We start from the raw sequence: 17,763 nt of genomic DNA on the forward strand, positions 1-17,763 counted from the left end.
GAGATAAAGAGTTAAAAAAAAGACTACCATAATAGTAGAATAGGAAACTCCCAGGCTCTGTCCCTCCAATAAGTAATACACTGGCAGAATCCATCAGAAACAACTTTTGCAGAACTCTGGAATCTCCTAAAATCTTACAACATAAAATTAAAACTTCAACCGAAATGGAAGACTTTAGTGAACAGAAAAACAGCTGTTTTGCAGTAGGAGAGCACTGTGGAATTTTAAACTTCCCACCTTCCTATTCCTCAAACTCTAAGTCAACAGTGGCCGTAAGATGGCAACCCATAATCCTAGCGCCAGAACAACAACATAGACATTATTTTCAAAGGATCATGGTCTCATTCAACCTTTCTGGCAGTTCCCTGAGAAATCTGTACATGAGTTTTCCTTTGTTTCACTCTTGGGAGAGCTGTTCCAAGGCTGGGGCAGCTTCCCAGGAAGCCCTGGATAAAAACATTATAGGCACAAATAATAACTTCAGCAGCCTGGGGTAAAGGAGAACAATCAGGGAAAAGCAAGCCACAGAGAGAAAAACCTGAGAAGAGAGAAACTGGAAAAAGAGATGATGATATGGTTTTCAAAGCTCTCACATCAAACTTATCTTTTATCTCTCCCTGGCCTTCTGTCTGGCCTTCAAACTGAAGTGAAGGTTAACATCTGAAAGCAGAGTCATAAACATCCTGATTATGCTGTTCAGAAACAAGAAGAAACACATCTTGCATGTGGATGTGGACCTACAGTCTCCTTCCTCACGTCCTCTAATTTCTTCTTATGTACCCGGACTATAGCCACCTTAAGGAGAAAAATGGTTAGGGCTGGGACCAAGGATTCCCCATCCCAAAATGGAAAAGAGGCCACACACACACATCCTAGTATCCTGGCGTACTGTGTAGAATAGAGGAACTCAAATTTTTATGTCTTTGTTTGGAAACACCTATGTAAATCACTGCCCCACCCAACTCTGTTCCACTAATGGTATCTGGTACACACGTCGCAGTAGACCTAGGAAGTTAGACCAATCAGCTTTTGCCTTATTCAACGGACTGTTAGTGTTGCCCCCAAATCTTAATGTACAGTACAGACTACTATACAAATACACATATGAAGTGTAATAAGGTGCCAGTGGAGAATCTCTCATTTGGGAAATCCGGAAATAAGTACTTTGTGGGTCCACAAACCCTAATCACGCCTTTATGTTACAAGTTTTTATGATAAAGCAAGCAAAGAGCAGCCTCCCTCTCACACCAGACCAGACATACCCTTTTTGAGAAGCCCCAATTATCTTACCTCTTGGGTCTTGAAAACAGTGAACACCTAATGAATGAAACTCTCCTGAGTCTCTGGCCTAATTGTCTTCTTTCAGTGTGGGTCAGCTCAGTGTATCAGACTAACCATGTAGCAAAGGCCCAACGAAGTTCATTTCTCAAACAAATGGCAGGGTCAGATTAGCTCAGTGATGGGTATTAAGGAGGGCACGTATTGCATGCTGCACTGGATGTTATACGCAAACAATAAATCATGGAACATTGCATCAAAAACTAATGATGTACTGTATGGTCACTAACATAATAAAAAAAAAAAAAGAATTTAGCCAGCAAAGTCTCATCTCAATGTTATACAAAGAAGTATAGGAATTATTTTGGAGATCTGTTGCCTAAAGCAAAGCCACTGGCCCAGTGGGATTCACAGAGGCTCTCCAAACGTCTGGATCCCATTTACTAGGGGATTCAGTTACAATGAAACTGAACAGTGTGCAGCTGGCTGCGGTGGCTGTTTGACCTCAACACAAATTCTGAAGGACCAAGAATGGACATGTCCACTGTGTTAGTGGAGAGAATTCAAAGTAACTCGTTGCTCTGATCCATACTCCCTGATAAGCCTTATGACAGCCTGTTTGGCCTTCGGCTTAGAAAACTACAGAGCGGTAGATGAATACAGTGGCAGGTGAAATACCTCCTCTTTAAGCATCGCACAATGGGGAAATCAATCACGCCTACTAAATGAATCACGTGGGCTATGCATACAGATGCCAAAGGCAACTAAAATGAAGCCACTGATGAAACCTGCACCACACAGATGGCCACCTTGCTAGCTGAATTACAGTCATTGCACTGATCATGGCAACATGTACACCACCAACAAATGAAATTCAAAGTACCCTCATCATTCATAAGCTGATGCTTCTTTCACTGCTCCAACAGCAAACCAAATCAATCCACAAGGTCCATTCTCCAGGTACAAAATGCAGGGCGGGGGGGTTCGAACTTTGGTTCAGCTACCTGAATTCTCTTGTGGGGCTGACATGGTGCTATATCACAAGGATAATGACCAGTTCTCCACTGCCCATGGGGTATCCCTAGTATGAGAGCCCACACAGGTCAAAGAGGACAGAATGGATCTCTGTACAGTTTATAAAACTTCCCCCATCCCTCAAGCACCTAACCTCTCTGACAAAAGGACTGCTGTAAACAGGGGATGACTGGACAAAAGGTGAAGTTGAATCTACTGCAAATACTAACCTTGTCGCAGTTACAAATCTAGGCACTGAGTAACAGGTTAGACTGAGGAGTTTTGAGGGGGGGAAGTAATTAACTCTTCTGTGTCTTTTATAACTAATCCTGGAGACCTCCTTATAAAAAATATGTTCTGGTGTGGCCTTCTCAAACTGTTGCAGTCTCCTTGGATCTGACACACTGATGAACATACCTTCCAGCCAGAGAGCTCAGATGGTAACTTCATTGAGTTTTAAAGGGAAGCAGCAATGGATATCCCAGCTTCTGCGTCCCCCAAATAAAAAAAAAAAAAAAACACTTATGTTGATATATGACTAAATGTCTTTCCTGCCCTCATTCCTCTAGTCATCACCAAGTCATTCCAGGGGTAAACAAAAGCCATCCAGCTGATATCATCAACAGACAGGGCATTAGACAGAGTGGCCTCAGGCAGGCCTTTCAAAGAACAGAAGAGCATGTAATTCAATCACTTAACTGGAAATTGAAAAACTTACAAGTTCTCTACGGAGCTATGCTGTAAAGCACTCTAAACTCGTGCCCACTTGGAAACACTGATTTAACTACTACTTGGGAAGCCCCCAAATGATAAACAACACTTTCTTTACAGATGTACAATATTTACATCTTTTTTTTATGGAAGTCGTACATTAACTTACATCCCTCAAACAACTCTGTGGCTTGTACCTTAGGGGTGGTCATAAAACATCAACTGTTTAAGGAAACAAAACCTGTAGTCATGTAGTCCTCACACAACTGTGAAGTGCTCTCCAAAATAAGGCTACCTTTGGTTCCTTGCACGAACTCACCAGAGGGACAACTGATTCCACACTTACATGGGCTTATGCCCATACTGCAGGTAGTTTTATCCCCACCATGGGAGTCACTTACTAACAAAAGGTAGACTGAAATCTGTCCACAACTTTATTGAAATGATCAATGACTGGCTAGCTTCAGGTGTGTCTCAGTTACTAGTGATGATAAAATTGCCCTAGACCACCTTCTCGTGGACCATTCATGAGCCACACTCCAAGAAAGTGGAAAGGTCAACACTGAGCCTCAAGGAAGAAAGCTATCTTGTTCTCTGATGCAGATCTCATGGATTGTGAGACTTGTTCAGCCTGTTACATCAGGATCTCAGGGTAGGGCTGAAGTTAATCCTGCCACTTGGGCTCTTCCTGATGCTTGGAGTCCTGTTGATAGTATCCTATCAGATAAACTGGACAAATCTGGTCCCAGACTATGCTCATCAGATTGAAGTGTGGCCAATGGAGTTGTATACCCACAGGAAAATTCACTAGAACCTATGACAGTGTTTCTGCTTCTCTTGTGGACAGAGACACTGCCTGTCTTTGTTTCAGGCTATCTTTTCAAGGATGCCTACACAACAAACAGCCTTGGGGGAAAAACCAGAAATGTCTAAAGCAGTAGACATATTTGTTTATTGGCATTTGTTATTGTTATTGGCATGTTTCTAATTGCTGCTATAAGTCGCCACATCTCAGTGGCTCATTTATTATCTTACACCCCTTTTCAAGGTTCTGTGGGAGAATCCATTCCCTTGCCTTTTACAGAGGCTACCTCATGGCCCTTCTTCCCATTTTCAAAGCCAGTAACAGCAACACAAGTCTTATGCACAAGGCCCTTCCTCTCACTGTGACTCCTATCTTCCTCCTTCTGTTATAAAGATCCTTACAATTTCACTGGGCCCATCCTGACAATCACTCAAAATCCTAAACTATGAAAGCACATCTATACCAAGTCCCTTTGGCCAATAAAATAATTTACAGGTCCCTGTTTAAGACACGGGCATTTTTGAGCAGCCACCATTCTGCCACATTTTAAGTGTCAGGTTCCCTGAGCTTAGGATTCCTCTTATGAAATGCAAACATCATCTGGCTCTCTTTACAATCACTCTGCAGGAATGGAGGCTCAGGAAACAGGTGTGAATGTGGACACTCTGGTATATGCTATTGTAAAAAACTATCTTTTGTTTTGAGACTTCTCTCAGTATTCATAAACTGTGGTCAAAAAATTAGTTTGTAAGTAAAATAATATCTCTGACCCTTCCATGGTTTCTAGTTACCATGATTATTCAAATTTGGTTACGTGACAGGCATTTACTACAAAATGAATGAAATAAGCTCTTAAAGATAAAAAACAGTATCTGTTCCAATGGGAAAATTCAAACTTTCAAATGAAAATTAGAATTTCGGAAAATTTCAGTCAGCCACTGTGGCTGGCAGCTTCCCAGTACATAAAGACTTTTTTGATAAGACTGATCATGGTATCAACAACTACAGTAGTCTAATATTGTATAACAACATTTGAAATACTGATTCACTATTTTCCACATGACAATGCATTACAAAATGACCCCAAGGTACAGCATGCATCTAAAGTATAAAACAGAGCACCTGATTTTAAAAGGGCATATCAGAAAAAGTTCTGATAGGGCTTAAGATTGTATATAGGAGTCATCAGTGCTTTTTAAGTAATTTTTAAAGTAAAATTAAGTTAATAGTTAAGTGACTTCCTAGGCCAAAAAGTTAGAGAATGGTTGCCCTGGGGTGTAAATAAGGACATAGAAAGACAGCAGAAATAAAGACATGGTCTAAGAGGGGTCCATATGTTACATATTACCAGGCAAACCCAATTTTAGGGAAAATGCCATGAACTGGGTAGGACAACAGGGAGAGGAGTACCAACCACTTTCTTCTTGATCAACTATAACTTATAAATAAAACCTCATTTTGTGAAGTGATTGGTGATACCAAGCCAGGAAAATCCAAATAGGAGGTGATATAAAGTATTTTCCCTTGTATCTTCATTGCTCTGGCTTGCTCTAATTAAAGCATCTGCAACGTGATAAGGAGCTATGTCACCGAAGGATGCTTTGCTGTTTTTTGTTTGTTTTTTAAACTGGATGTGTTATCCAGATACCACTACTTTATAAAATTAAGCTTACACTAGAGGGAGAAACATGACTGAAAACGATGAAGCAGGGCTTCTAAAAACCCATTCCTACACTAAAGCAATGATTAAGCTCCAAAAAACCATCCAAATTTAATTTTCTGAAACTCTAGAATATAATCAAATTTTATAACCACCACAGAAAAGCTAAATGAAGAAAGACGCTACTGTTACTAAGATCTTAGTAAAAGGACCTTGCGGCTTTTTAATTCCCTGCCTAACATCCCCTAACCACAGCTTGTAGGTAGTTAGCATTCCTGGTGTGACTCCCTGGTTGGCAGAGTGGGTAACAGAAACCTTGTTCTTAAGAGCTCTGATGATGGATCTTGACCTACTAGACAGCTCCCAAGGAGCCTCTATTTTGGTAGCCTTAGAACTCTCTCAGACTGGTGTATCCTCCTAGTATCAAGTTGAAGTAACAGCTGCAGCCACTATTTTGGGCTAAGAATAATATGATTAAGGCAAAAAGCCTAAAAATGAGAAGGTTGATGGGGCACCTGGGTGGCTCAGCCGTTAAGCGTCCGCCTTTGGCTCAGGTCATGATCCCAGCCTCCTGAAATCGAGCCCCACATCCGGCTCCCTGCTCTGTGGGAAGCCTGCTTCTCCCTCTCACACTCCCCTTGCTTGTGTTCCCTCTCTCGCGGTCTCTCTCTCTCAAATAAATAAATAAAATCTTAAAAAAAAAAAAAAAGAAATGAGAAGGTTGAAAAAAAAGATACATGGAACAGAACTTTGAAAAGTCTCCAGGTATACCAGGGAATCTAGAAGACCACACATATGAAAAGGCAGGACACATGCTCAGAAAAGACCTCACAGATCCTCCACTTTTACATCTTGCTATATTCAAGGTGGAAGTATATTCTAAGGCAAGTTTTAAATGGCCTGGCTAAGTGCTAAGGAGTGCCCCACAGACAGCCCATTTGCAAAGACTGAGTTTGTTTTTGTTGTTATGGAAATCTCTTTCAAATCATTAGCTGACCTCTAAATCAAAAGAAGAGACTTCCCAAACCATACAAAGCATGTATTATTTTTACAAAACAGCTCTTACTATTCAAAGCATAAAAAGTTACTAAATAACTACAATCCCTTATAAGCAACAAGGAACCCTAGGGAGTAGAGAAGAATCTGGCTTCCAGAGTTCAGTGTTAGCCACTGCACATCTCTTACTCATTGTCTTCTCTTGACCAAATTTCCCTCAGGCCCCTGAATTTGGGCTTACCCCTGAGTAAGTACTTAAGTACAGATTATGCCTCCTTAATTAAGAGGTCATTCCAAGGAAGAGCTGTGACACATTTCCCATCATGCTGTCTGCTCATTCTTTCCTTGCTTAATTTCCTCTTAAAAGTTTCTACTAATCCTGTTTACCCCTTCCAATCAAAGAAAAATCACTGATTCCAAAATACTTTCAGATTTCTGAAATTTCTAAAATCATTTAGATTTCTAAAATCAGAATGTTCTCCCTATTGCAGTAATGTCCTTGAATAAGGTGTCTTATCAAATCACAATTTGTTTCTGTTTTGACAATAACATTGTAATATTCCCAACATTTACTTTCCAACAGAAAAACCACAAATTATGCAAAGAAACATGGAAAGACGGGCAAATCACAGAAATAAAAGAAATTAAGAGAAAATGTCCCTGAGGAAACCCTGGCATTGAACTAATTACACATATATTTTGAACCAAGTGTTTATAACTGTGCTCGAAAAGTTAAACTAAAAAAATAAAACTTACACAAAGCGCTAAGTCTTTTAAAGAAAGAACCAAATAGAAATTCCAGAGCTGAAAATTACAATAATTGAAAAGGAAAATCCATTAAAGAGAGAGGTTCAATAGCTGAGTTCAGCAGGCAGCAGAATCAGCAAACCGGAAGTCAGGTCAACTGAAATTAGTCTGAGAAACAGAAATAAGAATGAACGCAATCAGTAGTGCTTAAGTGACTTCTAGGATACCATGAAGCATACCAGCAAACACATAATGAAAGTTAAAGGGGAAGTAAAAGAGAAAGATGCCCCCAAAATAATAAATTAATTAAATAAATGAATGAATAATTTTTTTGAAGAAACAATAGCCAAAAAATTTCTCACATTTGATGAAAACTGTTAATTTACACATCCAATGAACTAAACAAACTTTAGGTATAATAAAGTCTATCCCTCAAAAAAAAAGAGGTATTAAAACATCTCTAAATAAACAAAAGCTGAAGATGGTGACAGATGGTAACTAGATTAAGCATGTTGATAATTTCATAACGTATCTAAATGTTGAACAATTATGTTGTACACCTGAAAACAATATAATATTGTATGTCAACCACACTTCAAAAAAAAAAAAAAAATTTTAAATTTAAAATTAAATTTAAAGAAAAAGAGCAGACCTCCCCACTACAAAAAATGAAAATGACAATCCTAAGACAGAAATGAAAGGGTTATCACTCATCAACTCAAATACATACAAAGAAATAAATGACAGTAAAGGTAACTACATAAGAAAACCAATATTACATTTTTGGTTTTTATCTCCTTTTTCCCCTACATGATTAAAAGATAAATTACAAACATTAATAAACTATATCATCTATAAAGACATACTCTAAGACACTGTAACAAAAGAAAGGAAGAGGGCAGAACTTTCTGTACACTACTAAAAATAAACTGATGTTAATTCAAATTCATTTGTTATAAACTGAAGCTGTCAATTATAATCCCCCAGAAAATAAGAAAACTAAACAATGTACAGAAAAAGAAATAAGAAAGAAAATACTACACTACAAAAAACAAACACAAAAGATGGCAGTAATAAAGCAAAAAAAAGACCTATGAAACAAATTAATAGAAGTAAAATTTGTCCCTGTTAGCAATTATTTTTAATGTAAATGGAGTAACCTTTCCAATTAAAAAGCGAAGTATGACACTTGGATTTTAAAATGAATACTCTGGGGCGCTTAGGTGGTTCAGTAGATTAAGCACCTGCCTTTGGCTTTGGTCATGATGCAGGACCCTGCTGAGCAAGGAGCCTGGTTCTCCTCCATCTGCCCCTCACCTCCTCACCACTCATGCTCCCTTCTGCTCTCTCCAAATAAATAAAGTATTAAAAAATAAAATGAATAATACAACTACATGCTTTCTAGGAGAGACTCACCTCAGATGCAAGGACACAAATTGTAGAAAAACTAAAAGATGGAACAAGATATCCCATAAAAAAAATAAATAAAGGAAAAGTAGAGTGGTAATCTAAAATTAGACAAAAAGATGTTATGGCAAAAACTGTTACAAGACACAAAAGTGTTATATGTTAACTGAAATGTCAATCCACAAAAATTAACAATTACAAATTTGCACACACCTAACAGAACCCCAAAAGATATAAACAATAACAAACACAACTGAAGGGAAAAAGAGGTAATTCTAAAATAAGAACCCAGTAAAAACCATCTTCTTGGGTAAAGAGGGACAAGAATCACTTGTTTTTTAACTTCCCCAACATTTAAAAAATAAGCAAATAATTATACATTAGTTCTGCTTCCTAAGAAAGAAAAGAGGTTAATCTAGTGTCACAAGTGTTTTTTTCAAGTCAGTGAGAATATTTAAAAATTAAAGAGTCATAAAGAACCTACCTAAAAGTGATATATGCTGATGGCAGATATTCACCCAAGATTTTAAAATAAAAACTGAAAAACTAATACTTTATCATGTATTTCAATCCCATGTTGTTAAATGAGGAAAGATAACCTAGAAAAACTGCATAATTTGGCAGATGAAAATGAGACAGTTAAGACCCTACTATATTCAGGCTATTCATATCCAACTATTAACATAAAGAGTCATTACCTTGACCTTTTTAATTTGATCATTTAGAATGCTAACAAAATAAAACTTTGTTCCTAATTAAGCAGTCTCTACCCTCATACCACAGAGCATAAACCAGAACTTATGTCCTTAACAGCAGTTTGGTTTTTGTTTTTAAACCAGAGTTGTCCCTGGGGGAAAGACCTCCAACATCACTGTCACGGAAAGCGACAACAACGTTGAATCAGAGTTTGGTGAATCCATCCACGGCTTCTCTTTCAATCCTGCAGGCACTGGATCTTTCTTTCAGATGCATGGAGAATGAGAAGGGGGGAAAAAGACAACTGAGAAGTTAGTGACACCTTGTAGTGACACATGAAAATACCTGACATTGGACACAGACCCTCAAAAGCTAATTCTTGACACTGTCATCAAATATAAACTTGACCTTTTGAAATTCATTAAACTTGTTTGAAGAATATTATTTTGTCATTTCATACAGAAGCGAATGTTACCATATGTCCAAGTGAAGGAAAAAGGAACGGGGTTTTCATCGTCTGAGGCCCTTCCCTGAAATTCTGCACTCTAAAGCTCTGAAAACAATATAGAGTAGGGTGACCCATCCATTGTGCCAAATTTTCTAAATTCTATACACTGATCCCAAAACAAATCGGATTTTCCCAATCTTAAAGAGGTTCCCATCTTCCTGTACCCAGATAAATAATGAAAACTCCCTGATGTAAATAAAATAGGGAAATATTCTAGGATGCATCACAGATTGAGAGACCAAATGCCATAGAATAAGCATTCAAAGGGCAAGAAAAAGAAAGAAAAGGAAGAAAAACATGAATTGGAAAGAAATTACTACACGACGTTTTTCAATTCCGCTGGACTGAGGTCCTCTGGCACCAACTCGGCATCGTTGCCCCGAGTGTCGCCAAACCTGTGACGCCAAGAGCCAAGGTCTCAGGAACCAGGAGGCTATAACCAGCTACTCCAGAGCAGCGCACAAACCTGCGCCGGCGGAAAGGACAGGGAAACCTGGAAAGAGAGCAGGCGCATAGCTACGACTTCCCCGCCATTATGGAACTACGCAATAGCTCTGCCAGGGAGCACCCTGCATGTGCACCCGCCACCACCTGAGGACCAGCTGTTGACCTAATCAGTTAATCTCCCGACGGTGGTGTTCAACGCGGAGAGTACGGGGACGGCGGAGGCTGGGAAAGACGACACCAGGCTCCTGGGGCCCCGCCGCCGTCCGCACGTGGCTGCCACACCTCGCTCACCCCTGCTTCGCATACTATCTCCTTGACAGGGCTGAGTTCCCTGCTTTCCCTTCTCTCTCAGCCGCGCGCTCCCAAACCCTAGCCGTTTCTTCCACCCCATTTAGTCCGACACACAGATAAAAACACACACTTGCTCCCACAGTGATACCCGGGGAGGAAAGAAGAGCCGAAAATTCGTGCCGCGGCTAAAGTGAACAAAAAACAGTTAAAAGCCAACTTGTCAAAGACCATATTCTCCCTTACCCTCTACTCCCGCAGCCAGCGGCGATCAGGGAATCTACCGGATAAACCTCCTAGGAACAGCGGGGGCCTGCCTCCAGACGGCCTATTTGACCCGAGTCGCGGAGAGTTGACGGAAGCAACCGAATACAGAGTTTAATCAGCCGCAAGGAAGCTCGCAAACCTATCTCCCAGCGTCTGTACCCCGCGACCAATCGCGCACACGAGGCCTTCCACGTGACCGGAGGAGGTTGGCCCCAGAAAGGATGGACGGGGATGGGGGTGGGGGATAGAAGACGCTAGACTGACCTTTTCAGCCAAAGGCTCGGTACTGGCCGTGCGAATTTGCGAAGTCCCGGATGAAGGCTCTGGAAAGAACTGGCACTTTTAGCAAACCGCGTGGTCCTAGTTCCTCAAGCCCAGAATGTGTTTACCCCGTAATTCACGGTTTTGAGAAAAGGAAAGTACCCACTCAGCTGCGCGCAAAGCCTACTGGGATTTGTCGTTTTCAAGGGGTGGTCTCCTGGTTATGGAAAGAAAAACTTCATAAGTATTCGACTGTTTCGGAAGCTAATACATCAGGCTCGGGTAGAGGAATTATATGCTTTTGTTTTCTCTCTATTGCATTAAGCTATACGGCGGCTTCACAATTAGGAAAAAACTCAGGAGTGTTGACACTTATACTTTGGTCTCAGACATCTGCCCAGAGTACAGCCCAGCCATCATCATCTTGGTTGTTCTTTACCAGTTTCAGGTTACTGTGGGATGAGGAGCATGTCTTTTTTTTTTTTTTTTTTTTAACGTTCAGTTAGCCACTGTATCATTAGTATTTGATGTACTGTTCCATGATTCATTAGTTCTAGTAAGTTAGAACACCCAGTGCTCATCAGAACACGTGCTCTCCTTAATACCCATCGCCCTGTAACTCCCTCCTCCCACTCCCTCCCCTCTGTCCTGTTGAGTGCTGGCTGACCATCCTGGCTTTAAGAGCACAGCTCCACAAATAGTTGGCGTTTAATACTTCTTGAATGGATTCTACTGTGTGAGCCAGGGTTTCATTGTTAGATTTACACTTCGTTTGCTGAGTTGATTTTGGTTCTTGCTGATGTTGTTAATATGAAATGTTCCTCTCAGGGTTCCTGAACATTCCATTTCGACTTGATATAATCAAGACCTAAGAAGACTTTGTTTAAAGATATAATTTACCATACAATTCTCCATGTTTGAAGTGTACAATCAATTTTTATGATATCTATAAAGTTGTCCCATCACTACCATATAAATCCAGAATATTTTCATCATCTTCCCACAAAAACCCATAGTCACTAATAATCACATCACAGTCTTCCTCAGCCTAGCTATTCATTTCTTTCACTTACAATAATGATTTCAAGATTGTAGTATCCATCAGTTCTTCAACATTCTCGGCCTCCATATAAACCAGGGATTTACCACATTTTCTTTATCCATTCATCTGTGGATGAACGTTTGTATTGTTTCCACTTTTTGACTGTTGTGAACATCATTGTGCCATGAACATTTCTATACAAATATTTGAGAATCTAGTTTGAGTTCTTTTGCGTATATACTTAAGAGTAAAATTGCTGGATTGTATTGTAATTCTATGCTTAATTTACTGGAAAACTGACAGAAGTGTATTCCACAGCAGCTGCACAATTTTAAATCCCTGTAGCAACATATTTATTCACATTCTCAACAATGCTTCCTATTATTCATTCTTTCAATTATAGCTATCTAAGTGGGTGTGAATCAGATCTTATAGTTTTGATATACTTCCACCATGATTAATGATATGTTAGTATCTTTTCCTGTGCTTATTGGTCATATCAGTATTTTTTTGGAGAAATGTCTATTGAGATCTTTTGCTTTTTTAAAACTTGGGCTGTCTATTATTAATGGGATGTAAGAGTGCTTCACACATTCTGAATATAAACCTATACCAGTTGTGATTTACAAATATTTCTCCCGTTCTGTGAGCTGCCTTTTCATTTTCTTCATGATTTCTCTTGATTGTTGATGAAACTCAGTTTATTTTGCATATGTGCTTTTGATGTCATATCTTAAAAACCATTGCCTAATCCTAGAACATGATGATTTGTAGCTATGTTTTGTCCTGAAACTTTTATAGTTTTAGTTCTTATATTTCTAAGAATTTTGAATTCTTATAAATTCTTAAAACCATTTTGAGTAGTTTTTGTACATGGTGTATTGTAGATTCCAACTTCATTCTTTTATTTGTTGATAACTTGTTATCCCAACACCAGTTGTGCAAGAGACCCTTTTCCCTCATTAAATGGTTTTGGCACTTTTGTTGCAAATCAACTGACCATAGATATGACTGTTTATTTTTTACCATAAATTTTCTTGTTTATCTGTATGTCTATTCTTATGCCATTGCCATACTATATTTACTTTTGTAGTATATTTTAAAACTTGAAAGTATAAGCCCTATATTTAGAAGATTGATTTGGTTTTCCAGGTCCCTTATAAGCACATGTGAATTTTAGAATTAGCTTGTACATTTCTGTAAAAAACAAAATAAAGACAGAGAGAGAGAGAGAAAGAGAATGAAGCCAAGTGAGATTTTGAAAGGATTGCATAGAAGTGGCAGATCTTTTTGGGATCATCTGTAGATCACCTGTCAATGATTACTGCTAACAGTCTTCAGTCTTCCAATACGTGAACACAGAAGTCTTTCCACTCTTTTTTAGGTCTTTAAAATTTTCTTTGAATAATATTTTATCCCTATGTATTTTATTCTTTTTGATGCTTTTGAAAATGGAATGTTTTCTGTTTTTTAATCTGACGAAATGACAATATGGTTTTATTTTGAAGTAGAGTTTACATATAATAAAGTACACAGATCTTAAGAATTCAGTTCAATAAAATGTTTAAATTGCATTTATCTGTGTCACTCAAAATAAGATACAGACATTTTCATGACTCAAGAAAATTCTTTTGTGCTCCTTTTTCTGATCAACCACCTGCTGGTATCTCTCACCATTGATTAGTTTGCCTGGTTTTGAACTTCATATACATGGATTCATTTCTTTTTTTTTTTAAGATTTATTTATTTATTTATTTATTTATTTATTTATTTATTTATTTAACAGAGATAGAGACAGCCAGCGAGAGAGGGAACACAAGCAGGGGGAGTGGGAGAGGAAGAAGCAGGCTCATAGCGGAGGAGCCTGATGTGGGGCTCAATCCTATAACACTGGGATCACGCCCTGAGCCAAAGGCAGACGCTTAACCGCTGTGCCACCCAGGCGTCCCAATTTCTTTTCTTTTTTTTAAATTCAATTCAATTAACCAACATGTAGTACATCACTAGTTTTTGATGTAGTGCTTAATGATGCATTAGTTACGTATAACACCCAGGCTTCATCAGATCATGTGCCCTCCTTAATGCCCATCCCACTGTTACCCCATCCCCTCAACCCATACTCTTCTGCAACCCTCAGTTTGTTTCTTGGAGTCCAGAGTCTCTCATGGTTTGTCTCCCTCTCTGATTTTTTCCCATGGAAATGGAGGGTATCACGTTCAGTGAAGTAATTCAAGCAGAGAAAGACAATTATCATATGGTTTCACTCAAATATGGAATATAAGGAATAGTTCAGAGGACCATAGGGGAAGGAAGGGGAAACTGAATGGACTAATTCATTTCTAATTTATAGAAATACAATTAGTTTTTGTATGTTGATCCTGTTTACTTCAACTTTCCAGAATTTATTTATTAGTTCTAACAGAAATGTGTATGTGCACACGTATGTGTGTTTTTGTTCATTAATATTTTCTACACTGTGTACAAGAGTATGTTTTTCAAATAGTATTACTTTCTTCTTTGCAAATCTGGATGCCTCCAATTATTCTGTTTCTCCTCAATGTTAAGGAGTTGGGGAGATACTTTGAGTCAAATAACTGGAATCTAACTTTCCAAGATAAAAGTTATACAATCACATTGAGTTAAGAGAAGACTTAATATTTAGCCTTTCGTTTGTAAAGGAAAATTCCAGAGTCTCTTGCCCATTGAAGGGAAAGTTAGAGAAAGGCTTTTATATAATTCCCTTTCCCTTCTTCCCCCAACTCCTACCTAACTTCTGGTGGCCAGTTATTGGAAGATTACTGGGAACTTCTGATCACCTGCAGCTGGGGCAGTGTGGTCATTCCTCACCATCTTACAAACACTGTCAGGTCTTGTATTGGCCACAGCCTAAAGCTTTCTTGTGCTTTACCTGCTTGGTAGTCAGTGAAAGAGTATCTAGTTCACTTTAAACTCTAGAGGATTAACTTCTATTTTATGAATACTTACTAATTCACTGTTGGGTCGGGTTTGACAAATTCACAGGATACCTCCACAGCCCACTGCTCTAATCACTCCTGAACCTAGACACCAAAAAATCAGATTTCCACCAGGGCAAATAGGAGAAAGTTGAGCCAAAGTTTCCAGCATTGACTGACTTCTCAATGCATTCCTCAAAATAGAAGCTATGGATTTTATTGAAGTGCAATCCTGAACTAGCACTGTAGTCTTCACCACTGACTGTATATTTCTTTATGACTTCCTCGTTCATTTGTGGCTCATCACTCCACAAAAATGGAATAAATCAATTTGCAAAAGCAACAAAACTGTTTTGTCAATGCAAACTTTTCTCTCAGGACTCTGCAATTCTCAGATGCCCCCTGTCTTCCTGCATTGTGCTTATCACAGGGTCATGGACTGAGATCCAGGACCACATAACTGGGTGTCCACTCAGCCAGGTGAAATTTTGAAATTTATTGGGATAAAGAACACACATTGCCAAGTCACCAATGAGCCAATCTTCTCCCCATACTCCATGGGAATTATATTTAATTATATTTAATCACAAGAAACCCTAATCCACACCAGGACTTATCCAGCTGTCCCTCTAGGGATTATCTCCCACAGGGTCTATACAACTTCCAGTACATCCAGATGTTCTGGATGCAGAAATGCTTTTAAGCTGTTCTTTTAGGAATTAACCAAATGAACAGAACGGTTGAAAGATACGATCCTTTCAGTTTCCAGGCTATGGAAAGAGCTGCCTAAAATGAGGGCTGCTGGGGCCTCCACCAGAATATGTTGGGTATAGCAATCAGAGAGATTTTAGAAGAGGACACAATATTTACTCAATCAGAGAGATTCAGAACAGGATGCAATATTTACTAAATGGCCCTGAAGGCCTCCAGCTGGGAGCAGGAGGAGTTTCTCCTCCTGGCTTCTAATCCAGTTCAAGAAGGAAAGCCAGCTTCCAGACACTCACCTAGGAGTCTCCTCATCTGTAATGTGGAAACAATAGCACCATCCTGCTGATTTCGCAAGGTTTTCTGAGGACAAAAAGATAGCGTGTGTTAAAGCACTTCATAAACATAACATAACCTCTGGCATTTCATTGTGATCAATGTTTAGTCTCCTTTATCTTAGAGAAAGCATTAATTTCCTGATTACAAAAAAAGTCCTTCTATAAACCTATGTAGGAATATAGGAGATAACTCTATTCAAAGCAACCTAATATTTAAATCTCTTCCTTTTATAATTCTTCCAATAAAGTTTTCAAGTAATGTGAGAACTTTCTAAATGTTCTAAGAATATTGCTAATAAACAAAAAGACTTCTGTTCTCTTCAACAGAAACCAAGTAATATTTATAGCACAGTATTTCAGTTTATCAGATTCTATTCTTTCTTCATCTGTAACTATTTCACAACTCTGTAAATTATAGATTACTTGCAGCAATACAAAATAATTCTTGTTTCTAAATATACAAATGGTTTCTGTGCAGTGGAGTGTCCCTGAACTTTTCACCACTGTTCTAGCTATTAGCCAACAATTGCCAAGAACACCAGCAAAGAACAGCACCAAAATCTAGGAAGGATGCATGAAACGGAATGAAACAAAAGAACTCACAGTTCCTGACTTCAAAACTTACTATAAACATATAGTAATTAAAACAGTGTTACTGACAGAAAAACAAATAGATTAATGGGATAGAATGGAGATCCCCAAAATAATTCTTTATATACAGAGCCTAATGATTCTTGATAAGACTGTGAAGAATATTTAAGGGGGAAAAGACAACTGCATATATCTACATGCAAAAAATGAATTTGAATGCTTACCTAACAGCATCGAAAATAATTAACTAAATATGAATCAAAGGCATAAATGTAACACCTAAGATTGTAAGCTCTTAAGAAAACATAGGGCAAAGACTGCGTTGGCCTTGGCAATCATTTTGATATAATACAAAAGGTAAGGAGAACAAAATAAAAAATAAACAAAATTGACTCCATGAAAGTTATAAATGTTGTACATCAAAGACATTGTACATCAAAAGACATCAATAGAATGAAATGGCAACCACAGAATGGGAGAGGATATTTATAAATCACATATCTGATAAGGGGTTACTATTCATAATATCTAAAGAACTCTTACTGGTTCATGAAAGGAAGCTTTGAGAAATCAGTGATACTATAAAGCGCAATAATATATGAATAATAGGGGTCTTGGAAGATAGGAAAGAGAAAAAGAAAGAGAGAGAGAGGGGCAGAAGTTTTATCTGAGCAAATTATAGGTGAGAACTTCCCTAATCTGAAGAGGAAAAAAACATTCAAGTCCAGAAGGCACAGAGGCACATAATAGAGGAGCTTGCAAATTTCAGAAATAAAGAGGAAATCCTGAAATCAGATCATAACAAGAGGTCCTTAACCTATAAGGGTAGAAATGTAAGACTGGCAACCACCTGTCCACAGAGACCTGGCAGACCAGAAAGGACTGGCATGATATAGGCAAAGTGCTAAATGAGAAAAACATGCAATTGAGAATACTTTATCCAGCAAGTCAATCATTCAGACTGGAAGGAGAGATAAAGAGTTTCCAAGAGAAACAGAAACTAAAAGAATTCATTATCATTAAGGAGAAATACTAAAGGGGATCCTTT

General features: G+C 38.5%; 1 protein-coding gene across 5 annotated transcripts in view; it reads right to left on the minus strand.

Moving 5' to 3' along the window:
• The window catches only part of LOC123787792 (gamma-taxilin-like), a 37,067-nt gene extending 26,108 nt beyond the window's left edge, over positions 1-10,959 (minus strand). For 2 of the 5 annotated variants that reach the window (XM_087859339.1, XM_087859337.1), the window contains exons 1-3: positions 10,804-10,957; positions 7,221-10,315; positions 28-2,780 (exon numbers count right to left, since the gene is read on the minus strand). In XM_087859339.1, the coding sequence (XP_087715465.1) occupies positions 28-30 (3 nt within the window). In that variant the 5' untranslated portion in view covers positions 31-2,780; positions 7,221-10,315; positions 10,804-10,957. The other 3 variants (XM_087859338.1, XM_045790682.1, XM_045790681.2) reach the window with 3 other exon arrangements.
• Between the last annotated feature and the right edge of the window lie 6,804 nt (positions 10,960-17,763).

Source organism: Ursus americanus, chromosome 37, assembly GCF_024610735.1.
Source record: "Ursus americanus isolate L20-20 chromosome 37, mUrsAme1.1.p, whole genome shotgun sequence".
Taxonomy (NCBI): Eukaryota; Metazoa; Chordata; class Mammalia; order Carnivora; family Ursidae; genus Ursus; species Ursus americanus.